This window comes from Falco biarmicus, chromosome 7 (assembly GCF_023638135.1).
Source record: "Falco biarmicus isolate bFalBia1 chromosome 7, bFalBia1.pri, whole genome shotgun sequence".
NCBI lineage: Eukaryota > Metazoa > Chordata > Aves > Falconiformes > Falconidae > Falco > Falco biarmicus.
Genome location: NC_079294.1, coordinates 31,733,493 through 31,751,008, shown reverse-complemented (window position 1 = coordinate 31,751,008; position 17,516 = coordinate 31,733,493). Strand labels below are relative to the sequence as shown.

Here is a 17,516-nt window from a genome sequence, read left to right as displayed (position 1 = left end):
AGTACACTATGTTTCTGAGACACAATAATACTCAAATGAGTTTTACTTACATATAGCCATAGGCAGAAAAGATGTGCTGAGATACTCTATAATATCCTTGTGCAGAAATGGAGGAAAGGTAGCTAGTGTTGAAATCATTGTATAGGGTAAAGTACTCAAAATATCATCATTGAGAAAAGGAAGTAAGCATGTAGTAGTATAAAAAATTGATTGCCCCAGATCTGTTGAATAAAATGAAATAAATACAGAATCATTACAACGGAAAAATAATTATGACTATGTACTTTTTAGTTTATAAAACTATTTAAAAAGTTACACTGATACTCAAGTTTTCCCCTCAAAGTAATTTGGGAAGTTAATCACTACAGATAAGAGACTTCACACATCATTTTTAAGCTCCTCCTAAGATAGAGGGAAACAGCTCTTCAACAGTATCTAAGAGCTTGAAGGGAATACGACTACTACAGCCATTAAAGTAATTGATTAAAATCAGTGTTGATTTTAATCATACAGCTATTAACATACATTGGCCTGCATTTAAGAACAGATTAGTATCAGAATTTGATGTGTGCTTTGGTATTGAAAGGCTTGCTATTGCAAAAAAGCATTCTAGTCTTTATCAGTCATAGAAAAAATAAGATTTGGATCTTAATTACCCTCAAGAGAGCTGCAAAGTACTTCACAGACAGAGATTACCAGAAGCATCACTGTATTTTTCAAACATGTGATTAAACTATGGATCTTGTTTTCCTGGGAAGCCATTGAGGGCAAAAATGGCCAAGGCTTAAAAGGAAAGGAATATTTATCAAGAATTTCCATACTTCTATTTAATTATACTATAACTTTTTGGAAGGGATACTTAAGAAATGTGCAACTTTTCAAGATCTAAAGGGAAGGGGTTAGGTTATTGTGTATCTGGGCACTGTAGAATCTTTACACCCTCTTCCAAATAAGTAATTGAGCTGGGGCCAATAACCCTCCAAGAAAGGTTACAACATTCAATAATCCCCAAATCTGAGCCTGTGTGATGACTCCAGTATATCAGCAGGCCTTTCCCATGCATGACAGAGATTTCTTTTCTTACTCACTCCATAATCTTAAGTGTGTAACACAGGCCTTCAGTCTCACCCGTACAACTAGCATGATTTAAAACTGCCCCTGTGAAGTGCTCAGAGTTCTGTAGCTGTAAACATCATGAGTCACAGTAAGAATTAAAATTAGCACTCTATTTCAGTGGTTCTGGCAAGTTTTCTATGCAAGGGTCTAACCAGACCCTAATGCCACAGAATGCTTCTCTCCTGCAAAACATATTCACCACCTAAGCACTGAGACTTTTGTATAATCTGACTGGACCAAAGCTCAAGACTGCCTAGTGCACCACGTTGTACTTACCCAAACAACTTTAACTGTTCTGATAAAAGAAATTTTTTCTTTTAGTCAAATGCTAAGCTGAGGGAGAAATAAAGAACAAGTTGTATTGCAAAACTTAATTCTCCATACACAGAACCATAAAAATAGCAAGTGACCTCCCCTTGCCCCAAGCATGAGTCAACCAAATTATTCCTGGCAGATACATACCTACACTGTTCTTAAAAATCTGCAAGACAGTTCACTCCTCCTCCTGGCAATTCACCCTAGTGTTCAACCATCTTTATCATAAAAAGGACTTTTTTTTTTTTTTTTAATTTCCATTGCTGCAGTTTAAGCCTATAACTTCTTATCCTGATCAACTGTAACCACAAAGAGTTTGGTTTAGTTTATTTCTCCTCGCAACAACCTTTACATATTTGTATATGATAAACACGTCTCCCTTCAGTTTTTCTCTAAGCTAGACAAACCAAGTTCTTTCCATTTTCCCTCACTGTTTACATATTCTAGACCTGAAATTATTCTTGTTGCTTTTTCCTGGACTTCTCCCAAATGGTCTATGTCTTTCTTGAAGGCAGATGGACAAATCTGAAACTTTGACTCCAGCTGACGCCTTGCTAAGGTTGTTAGAATGATAAACAAAATGCTTTGGGTGTCTCATACACAAAATACCTGTTTACATATTGCTAGAATAATATTAATATAATAGTGACTTACGGTCTGTCCCAATCTACTGTAACACCCAGATCTCTCTGAATTATGGCTTTCAAGCTAGTACATCTCCCATTTCATTTCTGCCTTTGACTTCTCCTGCTTAAACATAGTATTTTAGATTTCTCCTTTTAAGATGTTTCAAAATAGAATGCAATTTGCCAAGACTGTTTTGAATCAGGTATATTTCACACAAAGGACATGCTATTCACCATCTTCATAACCCCTGCAAATCAAAGTGCTCTCTCATTTCTACCAGCCAAGTAAAAAATATTTAAATATTTAATAACACTAGACTCAGCATAGACTCCTGTAATATTCCTGCTTGGTATACCCTTCCAGTAGACAAGAGCCACAGGTAATTACTCCTGCAGTGTATAGTCCTCACTCAAGTGGGGACTATATGTCCCAGATTGCCTATTAGGATGTCAAGCCACACAGAAATAAAAGCCTGACTAAGGGGTGGGGAAAACCCCACCAAGAGAACCATTGTGCTGCCACAAAAAGAAATCATCTTTGCTCATTGTTATTTGTTCTTTACAGGTCTCCATTGGTTGATAAATATCACCACGTTATCTATTTAGTAAAAGATTGTTTTCTTAATTAACTCCACTATTTCTAGAAATTGAAGTTAAGCAAACAAGTCTGTAATTTGCCAGGACCCCTCCTTTTTACAAAGTGGTATGCAAGATCATACCACTTCCTAGTGCAGTAGTAGCCTCATTCAAAATATGCTGCTGCCAACACAAAAGGAATTCAGCATTTAACAGAATTAACTTCCCTCCTAAAGAATTTCAACAGTGTATCAGATTGATAACAATATTCCTGTACTGAACTATGTAAGTAATACCCCCTGATACCACAGTGAAAATTAATATTTGGCTTATCTAACATAGGGAGAACACTGGGCTCCTGAATCCCAGTATGAAAAGCCACAGACTAACAAGACAGACATATGCAGAACTTAAGGGAAAACAATATATATACCGACACACCCACAAAAAAATCTTGTGATTAATCCACAACATAAGAAAATACAGCTTTTCTGTAAGTCAGACAGAGATATTGCTGTCTTTTTACTCAGGAATATTTTAGAGTGATCACAATCACCATTACCACCATCATTTCTTGAATTAAAAGTATATTAAGTTCTATTTAGAGATGGACCTTCACCAAAACTCTCAATCTGCATATTTGTTATAGGCCAGGTACACATTTGCAAGGACTCTGTGCCTTTTTAAGAAGCCACCCCAAGAAGACCAGTCTGAGGATATCACAGCAAATTCCAATTGAAAATCCAGACTTTTTTAGACCCATCTGTATTTTTTTTTTTACACACCATCAGATTTTAGTTACATACCACCAGCATATCACTAAAAATCAGACAACCTCAGAATTCAAACCCAAACCCACAGCTAGCAAAAATAATCTTTTATTTAAGAAAGTCAAACCAAACACTTGGATATAAACGCATCCTAGGACATTTGAATTCCAGATCCAGGTCAGTTTAGGCCCACCTCTTTTACTGCATTTACGCATCTTTCATGGATTCACAGCACTGAAGTTAAGCGTACTGGAAGGGTTCAAGGGCCTGCTTACCATGCTGACCATGTTGTAGCAAGGGAACTAGATCCAGCAGTGTCACCAGTGTCACGTAAAGTCCTTGATAGTCCAAAGATGGGTAGTCTGATAACTGAGCATCACGACTTTGCTGGCCACGTTCAGATGGAGCATCTCGCAGGACGCTGTAAAGGAGGGAGCGAGTAACAGTAGGGTTGATGGAACTGACCTGTGGTCTTAGAGATGGGGTGAGTGGGAATGGCACAGGAAAAAGACACATGGTCATGGGCACTGTCAAATTGGAGGCATCTTGATTCTCCTTCTTCCCTGTGCGGGACAAAATGCTGTTGGGGGGACAAAGAAAAAAAAGAGACAACAAAGACACAAAGAACAGCACATTACATTGAAATGACACTATAAAACAAATAATAAAAGACCAGATACATCCCACATAAGATGCAATCACTACCAAAACCAGCGTGTCTACAGATCTAGCAGCTATTCACTTTCATGCTTCAAGATAGGAGAATTAAAAATTGACATCTAGGAATATTTCATTGCATCTCATGTGTTATCTGGTTCATAAGGAGCAAAAATATAAAAATGCATGTTTCAGTGCCCTACCCATGTTTCACAGTTAAGAATAATTCTGAGAATTATAAGTGTTTGCTATGGAAAAATAGTTGTGTCACAATAGGCTGATATTTTGCTCTGAGATTTTGAGGATTTTGAGAGATTCCCCCCCCCCTCTGTAATCTTTTGAACCAACTGACTGAAAACATGCAAAATATAGGTGTGGCACTTGCAGAAACATGTTTTAGCAAAGAATAAACATGTGTGTTTGTTAAGATAGTCTTAAAAATCACATGTTTATTGCATTAAAATAATGTCTGTATGTATTTTATGATACTGTTTCATGACCACTCACTCAGTATCATTTGAGATAATGAAGTTTAAACAGGCACATGGATTTAGAAATAATATAATATTTCTAAAATGTTAACTAAACTACATTTGGAAAAGTTGTAAAATAATATATAGTAGATGGTCTTTAGCATATGTTTGTGAGCTAATGATAATGGTTGTTTATGTGTGTTTTTAATTTGCCCATGTTTAGGGAGAAAACATTTTACTTTATGAATACAAACACTTCTTGTGTAAATAGTTACCTTCAAAAATCTAAGGGCTAAGCAAGCAAGACCAATTATGTAACTGCAGATCAGACAGTATGTTACCATACATTCCTGCTGTTACTTACGTTATTATTCAACAAAACTCACTACAAACTAAAGGAGAGATAATTTAAAAAAATAAAAAGGATTTAGTGGGAATCAAAATAAGAGGCTATACGTCAACCAGCTTGTTATGTCGTTTTAAGGATGTTGTAAACGTGGTTGTAAACATGTTAATCTGATTTATTTTTTAAAAAAACACTAATTTAAATAGAAATAAATTGTCACTTAAGCAGTGTTGTATTTTAGTTATCAGGCAATTAGAGGGTTAGTTCATAGTCTTCGTATGTGCCTATAAATATAATACAACTTTTAAATATATTAAACCACACACAATGTTTTTCTTTTTTTTTAAAGCACATTTTGCACCTCTCAGTGGTTGGGATTTCCAAAAGCAGTTGCTGTTGGTTTAACTCTGCTCCCAAAGTCAGTGTTACAATTTATAAAAGACAAGTCAGTGGCATTAAAATTTCCACCGAGTAATGAACAGCAGAGTTATGACAAGAGGGAGCACTTCTGGAAACCTCTGTCCTCTTCAACATTGCAGAAGTCCGTATCATATAATCACCTTAGCAAAGACATATCTTACCTCACACGTTAATTCAAGAATTTATACAACTAAGCTAAACTCTTGCTAAGGTGCTTATAAGAGGTGTCATTCTTTTGCCATATATATAAAACATTTTTACAAGTACAGTTCTATGCCAGGTGACTACTATCACATCACACTTGCAGTCAGAGATGACAGACAATCTATTTTAAGAAACTACATACTTCATTTTTTCCCTTTTTTATTGTGCCTTTATGTATTTGGCAGATTATTTTGGTTTCTGTTACCCAATGTCCAGTACAAGAAATGTGGTGACTGTTATGACAGTATTTATGAAATTCTATCAGAAAAATCACCTAAGATCTAGTATGACTTTAAAAACAAATGATCAGAGTGCTGATTCCTTTTAATTTGCTTGATGTTCATTTGCCATACTTTGCAGCTCATGTTTAGAGATATGAGGATAAAAAATTATATTCCTTCTGTGTCTACCAACAGACAACACCAATTGCCCATCCCTTTACTTGCCAACACATCACTCCAATTGCACCTATTTCCAAAAAGGATATTATGTATTAATTGATCCTTGCTTTGGGAAGTATAAGGCAGCGATGGAGACCTTACTCTATAGGCTTCTCTTCCTTTTAACACGGAGCTATGGCTCTTCTATGAATTAGAGGCCAAAGCACAGTCTTGTATAGACTTTCAGACCAAGACTTTTGCCTGACCCATATGTTTTAAAAGCAATAAACAGAAGAGTCAAAACTGAAAATTTAGGAAGTCCCCTAAGATCAAGATATAATAATTGCAGCTTGCTCCTGGTTTTGTTCAAACCAAGTACTGACAACTTGGAGGGCCTGCAGGTCATAACTCCATACTGAACTTGCTCCATAGCAAGTGACAAAGCTACCAGGGCTTGTTTCAAAATTTGAACATCTCTGCTACAATTCCATCAAAAAATTACTGCCTTCCAGGAAAGGTTTCCTAAAACGCCTACAAGAGAATTGCATCTCACCAAGGCTGCAAAACAAGCTTGACCATTAATTAGCCACTGGGTATTTATAACTATTCCTTACGTAAAACATTTTACTTTGAAATACATATGGAGAATTTTCTCCAAGAAAATGTGAAAGAATGAGCTGTTCTGAAAGATGTTTATTAAGCTTTAGATCATTCCTCAAAGGAGGGAGAAAACACGGAAAATGAGCAGGGCATGAAACAAATTCATGCTGTAATGTAAAGAAATGCTTTTCTCAAAGAGAAAAACAAAGAATTAAATGAATCAATGTGCTATGCATTGTGTATGGTGACTTTATGTGATGTTTGTTCATAGAAATAAGGAATTTAATTTTTTCAGCCATTCCACATCTGTCCCCCCCATCCTGAGCTTGTGATTTATTGAGGCTATGTACAGAGCAAAGGAGCAAATTAATCCCTTGTGCGTGCAATCCAACTATAGCTAGCAGAATGACACCAGATATGAATGTGATCCAAACCAGTGGGCATGCCCCACTGAAAAGAACACAGTCAATGTGTCCATAACATGGAAAGGTAAAAAGTATAATAAACAGTAAAAGCTACACCTGTAAAACCCTATCACGATATGGAATTTCTGACTAATCACTATTCCTATAACTACATAAACTCATCAATAAATGTTTGTCCTAAAACTTCAGCTGCAAAGAGAGTACACATCAAACTGGGAAATACTTTTAAAGTTATTTTAAAATAGTAGATGATTACAAGCAACCTATTCTGAAGATCAGATCCAAAATTTCCAGAAATCAATGGGCATTTTTGCTACTGTTTGATCAGTATTCTCTTAGCAGCCCAAATTCATTGCATATGCTCTTGTCTCAAGCTAGAAAGATTATTCTCCACCATGTACTTCTATCACTGATGTGAACCCTTGCACAATGGAGTCTCAGTGTAGGAGGCAGAAAGAAGACTCAGCGTGCAGAATGTTCAAAGAGATTCCTGAACATGCTCTTAAGAAAGGTTCTTACCCAGTCTGGTTTGAGGGTAAATCTTGCAGAGATCTGCACACAGTGGGTGGGAGTTTCCTTCTTTCCATCTGCCACACTAAAGACAGGGTATGTTTTGGTTTGCTTTTTAATCAAGCTTCTTTCTTAGTATCAGCAAGTGTATAAACAACCATAGCACTCAGGCTTTGACCCACAGTTCAAATTCCCCAGTTACAGGGATTCAGAACATGGATTTGACCTTTCTGAGTATCAGAACTCAGTCCACTTAAATTTAGATTCAAGTCCTGGTTTCAGTTTCTAGTGCCCTTTTAGCTCTGAGGCTCATCAGATCCCGGATCATGAAAGACAAAGCCATTTGCTTAGACCTGCGTATCAGATAAGAGTATCACTTCTGCCCCATGAGGTTCAGCATTATCAACAACAGGATTTTGGTTCAGTCCCATTCTGAGCATGAAATAAAGAAATGGAGCTGCTCAACTGTGCAATTGCTGTCCTGATTTCTGATTTGCTCTCATAGTCACCAAGTACAAAGCTTTCTCAGTCAAGTCTAGAAATATCACTGCTCATGGAGCATGAAGAATTTGTCACACTGGACATCAGCTGTACTGCTTAGGAAGATGAAGACAACAGAGTGGTATAAAGACACTTCATTTAAGCAGCAGACTCTAAATCCATCCTGTCCCAATGAACTTCTGCCCAAAAAGAAACTGATCTTATTATAGCACTTGTTAGTTACAGCTAAGAGAGAAAATGATCAGAATCAAGTCCAATTTTCTTGCTTAAAGGCCCACGGCATTTAAACACGGGCTGTTTTGTCATATAGAACCTTACTTGAATGTGATTTAAGTATGTGTGTTGTGCAAATAATCCATCAAAACAGCCTGATGCAGTAACAGAGCCACATTTCAGAGGTATCTTTAGTGACTTTTTGAACATTTTTTTCCATGCTGCTGCAATATAATAGACAAAATTTAATTTATTAATCTCAAAAAGCCCTACTGGTTGCCATAAGCTTCTTCAACACTCTAAATTATGAAGGAAACAAATTTCACAGTGGTTAAACAATTCTGCTCTTGCAAATTCAAAAGTAAACAGGTTTTTAAGTTTTCAGTGAACAGGTTTCCTACTGTATACATATGTATACACTGATAATGAATGTTGCTGTCAATGTATCTTTTTTTTTGTATAAACAGGGTCAAGGATTTTGATACATCCCATGCACTCGAAATGAATGTTAGAATGAATTACTCTCATTCTTTCAAGTTTCAATGCTCGCTTCTCAACTTGTATACACCATAGGGGTATGTGTACAAATACATCGGTTAATTGTATTTTGTTTATGTTTCCTCATCAAATAAAGCAAATAGTTGTATTTCCAAACCAGCTTCTGACAGCAAGGACAGTATTTCCAGGTATAAATCAGGAAGCTATGCATAGAAATGCAGCTTTAACTGCATTTTTCTAGATGTGAAAACTAGTGTCTGACAAAACTGAACAGGCAAAAATCACCTCTTCACTGCCAAAAGCCATTTTAAAAACAATTTGGAAATATGAATCCATCCACGTGGAATGTATGCCATTCTTAATTAAAGTCTCACAATATTTCATATCTTTTTAGCAGACAAGAAGTAGTATTTCCTACTCAAAATGTATTCTGTAATCATATGGTATTTAGTACCATATCTTATTACCAAATATTGGACTAAATCAAAATGCAGGGTCGGAATAATCCTGACCTGTTGTTACCATCCAAGTCCAGATGTGTATACAAACTCTGTGTCTACTCGAACTGTTACAAGGGACTGAACCAGAACCCAAACCTGAAAGCCAGCTGAACTATGGCACAGTAAGAACGTCCTTCTGCTCATCTGCCTCATCATTCTAGGATTCTGAGGCACCAGGACTGTCAAGGAGATCATGAGTACATACATCTAAAACTCTGTAGGTCACACACTCCTTTCTTCACAAGTTCAGCATGCTTGTGCATTCAGTTTAGTCTGAGGAAGGCCAAGCAAATGTGTAATCAACCAAGTTTATTTTAGAATCAGCCACTCAATAAGCAGCTCAACTGGGCAAATTGGGCAACAGCCACTGAAGAGATTAACTCATACCATTCTTTCCTTAAATTATGCTCTGACTCTTTTTGACTGAGCAATGACCCATGAAATCTTGTAACCAATTCAAAGTCAATCAATACCCCCTACAATTCTTTAGCTCTTTTTTTCTTCAAGAGCATTAGTTAAAACTTACCTCAATAACGTCTGAGAAAAGTATTTCAGAGTATTTGCAATGTCAGTTCCAGAGGGCACAGGGTAAATGTTGTGGAGAACCCGGTTGTGATATTCCTGAAGGTAACGGATTTTGGAAGAAACTATACAAAAGACAAAGAACAAACACAGAAACTTTCATTTAGGTTTTTTGCAGACTTAACAGAATCACATCTGATCCCACTATTTCTGATTATTTTTTTTTAAATTTAAGAATTAAACTGTAAAATCCAGAAAGTCTCTCCATTCCTTCTATTTTGACTGAATAAATGAATGCTCCAGTGCAAGTGCCAAGGAGAAAGCACAGAAGTGAATGCCTTCATCTATATTAGACCAACTCAGTGCTAGCAAATGGGGAAAAAAACCCCAAAACAACAAACCACCAGTAAAACAACAACAAAAAAAAAAAAACCCCTGCATTTCTTCTGTGTCTCCAGGCATCTCAAGATTCATTTATAATGAATGAGTCATTGGATCACAGGAGGTTCATGTGAGATGGGTAAATATTTCTACAGCCAAAGCAGAGATATAAGCTAAGACAGAAAGAGCTTATGTGATTTACTGTAGGCCATACATTTACCTTATGCAATGTACTAAAGATATTAAAAGACCTGTGCTGTTTATTTTAAGTGTCTTAGGATATCTGGTCAAGTAGGTGAGGGGATTTCCAAAAGCAGTAGGAGCTCTCCATCTTTACTGAAACCATTTTTTTTGCTGTTTTAGAAATAATAAGCCATTTATTTTCTAATAGAGATCCTTGTTTAGTATTGAAAAAAAGTGATTACCCACCATAGCTGCAATGACTTACACTGCCCATATGGTGCACGACAGTCTCATGCAGACACTTGAGCACACACAACTCTTTTCGTTCTGCTCGGACTAATCAACTCTGCTGGGAAACAGAGCACATTGGCTGTGGCAGAGGGCCGCACCAGCAAAACTGCACTGCCAGCTACACTGCCCAGCAGTTGTTCATAGCATCACTCTGTACAGACACAGCCTCAATGAAAGCAGAGCTGGCTGGGAACTCTTAATCATGTTAAAAATGCACCAAGACTGTGTAATAGGCAGTTAAAAGGGGAGATGCTTCTGAATGACTTCAGCCCTTGAGCGTATGGATTATGACAGTATTTCACTACACCAAGATATACCTTGTTCCCCTACAGGGCTCTTTCAGTGTGGAAGATAAATCATGCTTCCTAAACAAGCAATTAGTCAATACTTTGTTTTATTCTCATTATCAAATGGCATTTATTAAAGAATTAATACCATTGAGTTCTCTGCTTGAACAGAAGGGCACTAACCTCCTGAGAGACATCGCTATGCCTCTCACTGCTTATGTATCTGAACATTTCAAGACCATTCCAATTTTTTTCTGTACCGTTGACAAGCTGAATAAGAAGGGGTGACATTGTATCTGTATTACAGAAAAAGACTGAAGGACAGACACCAAAAGCAAAGCGTCTGCAGCTGCTGTTGGAGGCTCAGCTTGAGATACTAAGAGCCATTTTACTATAGACAGCAGTATGTACTGGACTTTCACATCCAGTGAACAAAGCACTGTGAGTACTCAGTCACACAACAAATGAGGTTTTACAATTTCAAGTCAGTTATCCATAAAATGAGGAACACTTAAATAATCATCAAACGAATACTGTTTGCTTGAATTGCACAACAAGAAGCCCAGCCTTTCAGCAGCCAACTGCCCTCATCGTGATCACCCTTTCTCCCATTTCCTGCTGTACTGACCATACCCTCCCAATTTCCACAGCTGGTGAGCTAATGAAGCTTTTGCAGGCAAGTCTCCCTCACAGCATTACCCTGCTTCATCACAGAGAGAAAGGTCATCATGTGACTGAATAGGGCTGGGGTCTATGGGAAAACAGCTAGTAAAAATCAATTAGGGACACTGTCATAATGCATATGCAAAAATAATAAACTAAGGATGCATAAGCAAATTCAATTATATTTCCTCACTTTCAAGTGTTTATTTATTTTATTTGGGGTTTTTTTTGTTTATTTATTTATTGATTTATTTCAAGGTGACATTAAATCACTACTTTTTTCCCCCCAAACAACCAGAAACTTAAGTTTGTCACATGGACTCAGATTGCTTCAGTATAGCTAGGAGCAAGATCAGAGCCTTTCTGTCCACCACAGAGACCTGTGGCATATGAACTGTACTTTGCAGGGGGGTATCCCTGTCTCTGTGAAACCAGCCATAACTAGCTTCCTACACACCCTCAAAACCACATTTGGTCATGATGTGTTTCACTCCAGGTTACAGAAGTTTATTTGAGCAGTCTAAGACCTGTTTTCCTCTCCTCATCTCACATCTCATTCTTTCTGCCCACTATCTCAGTTTTAGTCCCAGATTTGCACACCAGTTTACCAGATTATTTAAAAGATAGACACTTTTTTTTTTTTTTTAACTACCATGAAGACCCCCCATAAAAACTAATCCAGATTAGGCTATCTTAAGAAAGAAATTATTTCATAAATGCATTTTGTGACACTACTTTCTCTTGCCAGGGAAGGAAAAAAAAAAGAAGAAAAAAAAAAAAAGAAAAAGAGTATGAAAGCAGGCATATTTGCAAAGAACAGAGACCACATTTCACAGTACCCAACAAAGAACAATTCACAGCAAGATGCACAGTTTACTGTGGCTGCCATGGTTTGCTGTCAGATATCTGTAAGTGAATTGGATTAACAAAATGCCAAAGATGATGTCAGAATTCAGGTCTAGATGTATTTCAGAGAACTGTCTGCCTCTCTAGTTACTTACTTTGAATAAAGGGTATAGGGTATCTAGAATCGCTTTTTTAAATAAATACATTATTTATTTCTGTTAATCAGCATTGTCACACAATTGTATCAGGCAAATACCAAAACAAAAAACTTATTTATAAAGCCTAAATATTAACATTAGCTTTAGGCTAAATATTTTTACCTCAGGTCTCAGTTCTGTTTCTCAGAACACTGAGAATTTCAGCACAGCCTCCCAGAACACAAAGAACCTTCTGAAGGCAAGCCCCAGAGCAAACTTTTGCCAGCTTTTAAGATACAGAAGTGTGTGAATGACCCAGTTTTCTGAGTTTCTGAGCACCTAGAGAGCCACAGAGTGACATCACTTTTTGAAATATAAGTACTTAGCCATTGTCATAGGGTCATCACATAAAAAAAAAGGGAAAAGAAAAAAGTTATTTCAGGATACTTTGCTGGGTACCTCTCTAGGATCTATGCAAGCGTAACTAAACTCCCTAGCACCCTTGTTACGCACTGACTGAACCAAGAGTGAAACCATTAGGGGTCTTTAAAGATGATCTTTGTTGCCTCACTGTCCTGAAGAAGAACAGAGAGGGCATCTGGCATTCCCAGGGCATTACAACAACTAAACACCAGTTACTGCCATTTAAGGTGAAGAAGAACTAATTTTCTTCGAATACAATAAAACACCTCAGGCATGTCATGGTGAGTGAAATGATGAAAGTCACTGTCAATACCACTGGTATGAGATATGAGATGCACGTGGTTACAAGTAAGGAGACTTCTCAAGATGATTTCCCAGATTGCCACCATTTTACCTGTTGTTCATACAACCTGCCAAAGAGCTGTGGGGTGGCCACAGATTCATGTTTAGACCAGTGCCTCTTCTGTTCTGATCAGTCTGTCCCCTCATTCGTAGTGTTTTGCTGCTGTTCTTGGTAAATTGAGATTCATTATTACTTGTGACTTTACTCCTTTCTGAGACATTCTGGTTCTTGCCTGTTAGTCAATGAGGGCAGAAGCAACAACAGCAACAGTCGGGGTTTGAAGGTTTGCCCGGTAGTGTTGTATGCATTTCAATATAATCCTTGTTGAAGTCCATCAACATTTGTCAAAAATTGCAGGTGAGGGAATCTTGACGTTATATAGAGACAAAGACATTTGGTAACACCGTAAGAACTAGTCAGGGGAGCAATCTTGATAAACAAAACACATTCTGTAGGTTAGAGGCACAGGATATGTCCATCAACTAAATACTCTACCTGGAGCACCATAAAAAAGATTGTTAAGAGGCAGAAAGATGTGAAACCTGGACCCCAAGTAAATCTGAAAATAGAGAGAAACAGGGACATGGCAGACCAAGATGCAGTGTCTTAAACAGTACATGGGGATGAAAAGAAACGAGCCAAAGATAAAACATGAAAGAGAAGCTCAAACAGAGCGGACCAGAAACATAAGGAATGGAGGAACAGACAAGGCAGAATAGAAAAGGGAAGAAAATGCCAAAGGCACTGTTGGGACAAAAGGCGCCAGAAATTCTTCTGTGTGCAAGTGTGAAAGAAGCATTGTTAATGTATAAGTATCACAAGAAAGAAGAAACAATTACAGAACTCAGGTAGGGGGTGGGGAATGCAGAAAGAACAGAACAGTACAGATCTGAACACGGCACACTTCAGGGCTGCTGCACAGTCAGAACATTGTCTCTCCATTTATGAGGCCAGAAACGCATCCCTACAGCAATAAATTAGCATTCACGTAATATTTTACTAGCAACATCATCCATCACTGTAAATAGGCAGTAAACCCTAAACGAAAAATATACAAGTATTCTTTCCCTTGGATCAGTTCAGCACAGGCATATATAAAAACAAGGATCCTTCCCAGTGACCTGGAGGAAGGAGACAGCAAGTCTCAGATCGCATCATGTCATCGTGGCAAACATCAGTCCAACCGCTCACAACCGTGACACTATCAGGAGAGAAAGTAGCGACAAGCTCAAATGCCCTGGTGTTTTTCTTTACACCTCCCGCCAGGGCTCTTGCAGAAGCGCCAGTTATCAGCACTAACAATAGCGGGAACACTCGCATGGCCCAGCTGCGGAGGTCCCAGCCACCAGGGCATCTGATCCTGCTCTGACGGGACCGGCCAACAGGGTGGTTAACACATCTGCGGCTGTGAGGAGGCACCTGGGCCCTGGGCAGGGGGGCGGCAGCACCCAGGGGGCTCCTGCTGGGAGACGCGGGGGGCTGTGGCAGGCAGCATGTAGGCAAGGCAGGAGCACCCGGTCTACACTGACCCAAAAGGTGACCAGCACGGGCAAGGACGAGAGCGCACCTCCCTTCTCGAGCTGTCTCACAGCACCGCCGCCTCCGAGATGCCACCGTGCGGGTCGCCTCCGGCCCCTACAGCCAGATCCCCGGTTTCTCAGGCAGCCACACCGCGGGGCCGGGGCACAGCCCCGCAGACGAGGCAGGCTGGACCCCTCCCGCTGCGGGGCCAAGGGCCGTGCCGCCGGTCTCAGCCCTCACTCACCCGCCGGTCCCTCGTTGCCTCACCTCAGGTGCCCGGCGCTGCCTCCGCACAAACACGCCGCCCGCCCAGCGGGGCCGCCCGCCCAGCGCGGCGCGGGAGGCGAGATGCTCCCGGGGCTGACGGAGAAAGAGCCAGAACGAAGGCAGCCCCCCCTCCCCTGCTCGAGCTGCTACGCCGGCGCCACATAAGGCGGCCGGGCAGCGCTGCCCCGCCGGGGCGGCTGCCAGCCGGCAGCAAGGCACCGCCATCCCCGGGAAGGCGCCCCCGGCCGCCCCCTGCTCCCCTCGGACAGGCCCCGGCCCGCGCCGCCCGGCCCCGCCACTCACACTGCTCCGCCTTAGTGGACATGCTGCCGCCCCGCTCTGCCCCTCGGCCGCCGAGGAGCGCCTGCCCCCGGCCGCGGTGGAGCTGGCGGTAACCGCTCCGCCTCAGCAGCGGTGCGGCTGCCGCAGGGCTGCGGGCCGGGGAGCGGCGAGCAGGCGGGGCTGGGAGCGAACGCACTCTTAAAGGGAAAGCGCGGCTGGCGGCCGGCTGCGGCTGCGGGGCGGGGGCGGCCCGGCAGGGGATGGGGCGCGGGGAGCCCTGTCCGCCCCGGGGCAGCCCTGGAGCGGCGACGGCGCCCCGCCGAGGCGCCGGGCTTGCCGCAAGCGCTGGGCCGGGAGCTGCCGAGCCGCGAGGGTTCGGTGAGCTCCCCCCGGGCCTCGGCCGTGCCCCCCGGGGCTTCGAGGGTGTGTGGGACTGCGGAGCGGCGGCGGCGCGCACCGCCCGGGCCGGGCCGGGGCCCCGTTCGGCGGGCAGCGGCGAGAGGGGGAGCACGGAGCTAGGCCAGGGCCGGCCGTGCTGCCGGGGGTTGTTCGCAGGGCTGCGGCCCTGTCCTCTGTTTTATTCTTTGCTTGAAACGGGACCGTTGTTCTCTTGGGAACTTACCCTCCCCTCGGCCCCCCGGGCTCCAGCCGCGTACCCCAGAGGGCACGAAGTCAGGTGCCCTGGGCGGGTTTCCCCACGTTTCCGTAAGGCACCGGGTATCTCAGCAGGGCCATGCCTCACCCAGGAGGCAAGGGCTGAGCTCAGCCCCAACTGTGACCCCACTCCATCACCAGATCCCAGCTACGGTTATGGCCCCAGGCACCGTCAGAGCAGGGCCAAGGTGGGATGAAAAGACCGGTTGTGGTGGGAGCACAGTAGCAATGGTATAATTCATTTGCTCCAGGAGAAACCAGTGCGTGTCCTGCCAGCTTCCCCAGCATCCTGACTTGGCCTTACCAGGACTCGGAAATGAACGGCTAGCTGTGCATTTCTTCTCTGAAACTTTTTGAAACATTTTTTTCAGATCCTCACGCCTCTGGGAAAGGTGTGTGGAAGCAGTAGTATTTCATCAGCCAGGGCATGGGAGTCTTGATGTTTATATATAAAAAAACAGTTGCAACATACTCTCCTCAAAGCATTGGGCTGCATAAGATGAGTATGCCAGCAGCAGCCAAAGAGAACTGTGCTCTGGGGGTGGAGGAAAATAGGTATCTTTTATTATTCATCATGCAAGGCAGTGCCTCCAAATTACTGCTGCCTTCATTTGGGGATGATGCACATTCTGTGCCGGGAAATGCAGTGAAGGGGCAGGTGCTGTTCAGTGGCATTTAACAGGGTGGCTTTTTTTACAGGAGCAATCTTCTAAAGATACTGCATGTGCAATGTTTTTTCAACCACTTAATTAAGTTCAGAATAGAGCTTTCATGGCATTTCCTTGACACCACCGTTCTTTCCACACTCCCTGCTGCTTGTGAGCCCCAAAGAGAGAGCCAAGCCACCATAAACCGCTGCCACTGGCTGGTATGAACAAGCTGCCATGACTACAGTGGGACTGATCAGCAACTGAAAGGCATGAATTAACGGGGAGAGGACTTGCTTCCATTTCCCTGAGCAGTACTTCACAAAAGCAAAGAGCACTGGCCCATTCCCACATGTGGTTTGCTCCTTCCTGTTGAGTTTGCTGCAAGATCATTTAGGTTGATACCTGAACATTTAAATTTTCTCTTTTACATTTAAACCTTTAAGAGTAAACATTTAAGTTTATTCTTTTATTAGAAACTGGCATGTTATATCAGATCCTATTAAAGTCATTGAGAGTTTTTCTATTTATTTTTATTTAATGAAGTGCCTAGGGAGGCCATGTGGTGCTACAAGTCCTGCTTCCCCCAACCCTAGGTCTCACAACATAGAACATAAGTGATGAAAATACAGACAAATGGCTTTCAGATTTCATTGAAATAGGCTGCTGAAGGCAGGTTTCATCTTTAGCTTGAATGTCTTTCTATCGATGCAACAAATCAATCTGAACTGCTTTATTGCTCATTATGGAACAACAGGGAACCTTTTGCACTGAGAGGAACTGAGCTCCCATAGGTATCCTTTAAAATATACCAAGTGTTCAATACCGCAGTGGTGAGCCTACTAAAAACATTCAGGTTGATAAAGCAAGAGTATGCTGAGAAAATATGAATTCCATTTCTCATGTAAAATTTCTTTTTTTGTTTTTAAGTGCCTGAAA

The 17,516-nt window shown here is 41.2% G+C and overlaps 1 protein-coding gene across 5 annotated transcripts in view; it reads right to left on the bottom strand.

Moving 5' to 3' along the window:
- The window catches only part of UNC79 (unc-79 homolog, NALCN channel complex subunit), a 118,024-nt gene extending 102,602 nt beyond the window's left edge, over positions 1-15,422 (bottom strand). For 4 of the 5 annotated variants that reach the window (XM_056345364.1, XM_056345365.1, XM_056345366.1 and 1 more), the window contains exons 1-4: positions 15,298-15,422; positions 9,657-9,777; positions 3,679-3,983; positions 51-221 (exon numbers count right to left, since the gene is read on the bottom strand). In XM_056345364.1, the coding sequence (XP_056201339.1) occupies positions 51-221; positions 3,679-3,983; positions 9,657-9,777; positions 15,298-15,319 (619 nt within the window). In that variant the 5' untranslated portion in view covers positions 15,320-15,422. The remainder of the gene's footprint in view (positions 1-50; positions 222-3,678; positions 3,984-9,656; positions 9,778-15,297) is intronic. The other variant, XM_056345367.1, reaches the window with a different exon arrangement.
- Between the last annotated feature and the right edge of the window lie 2,094 nt (positions 15,423-17,516).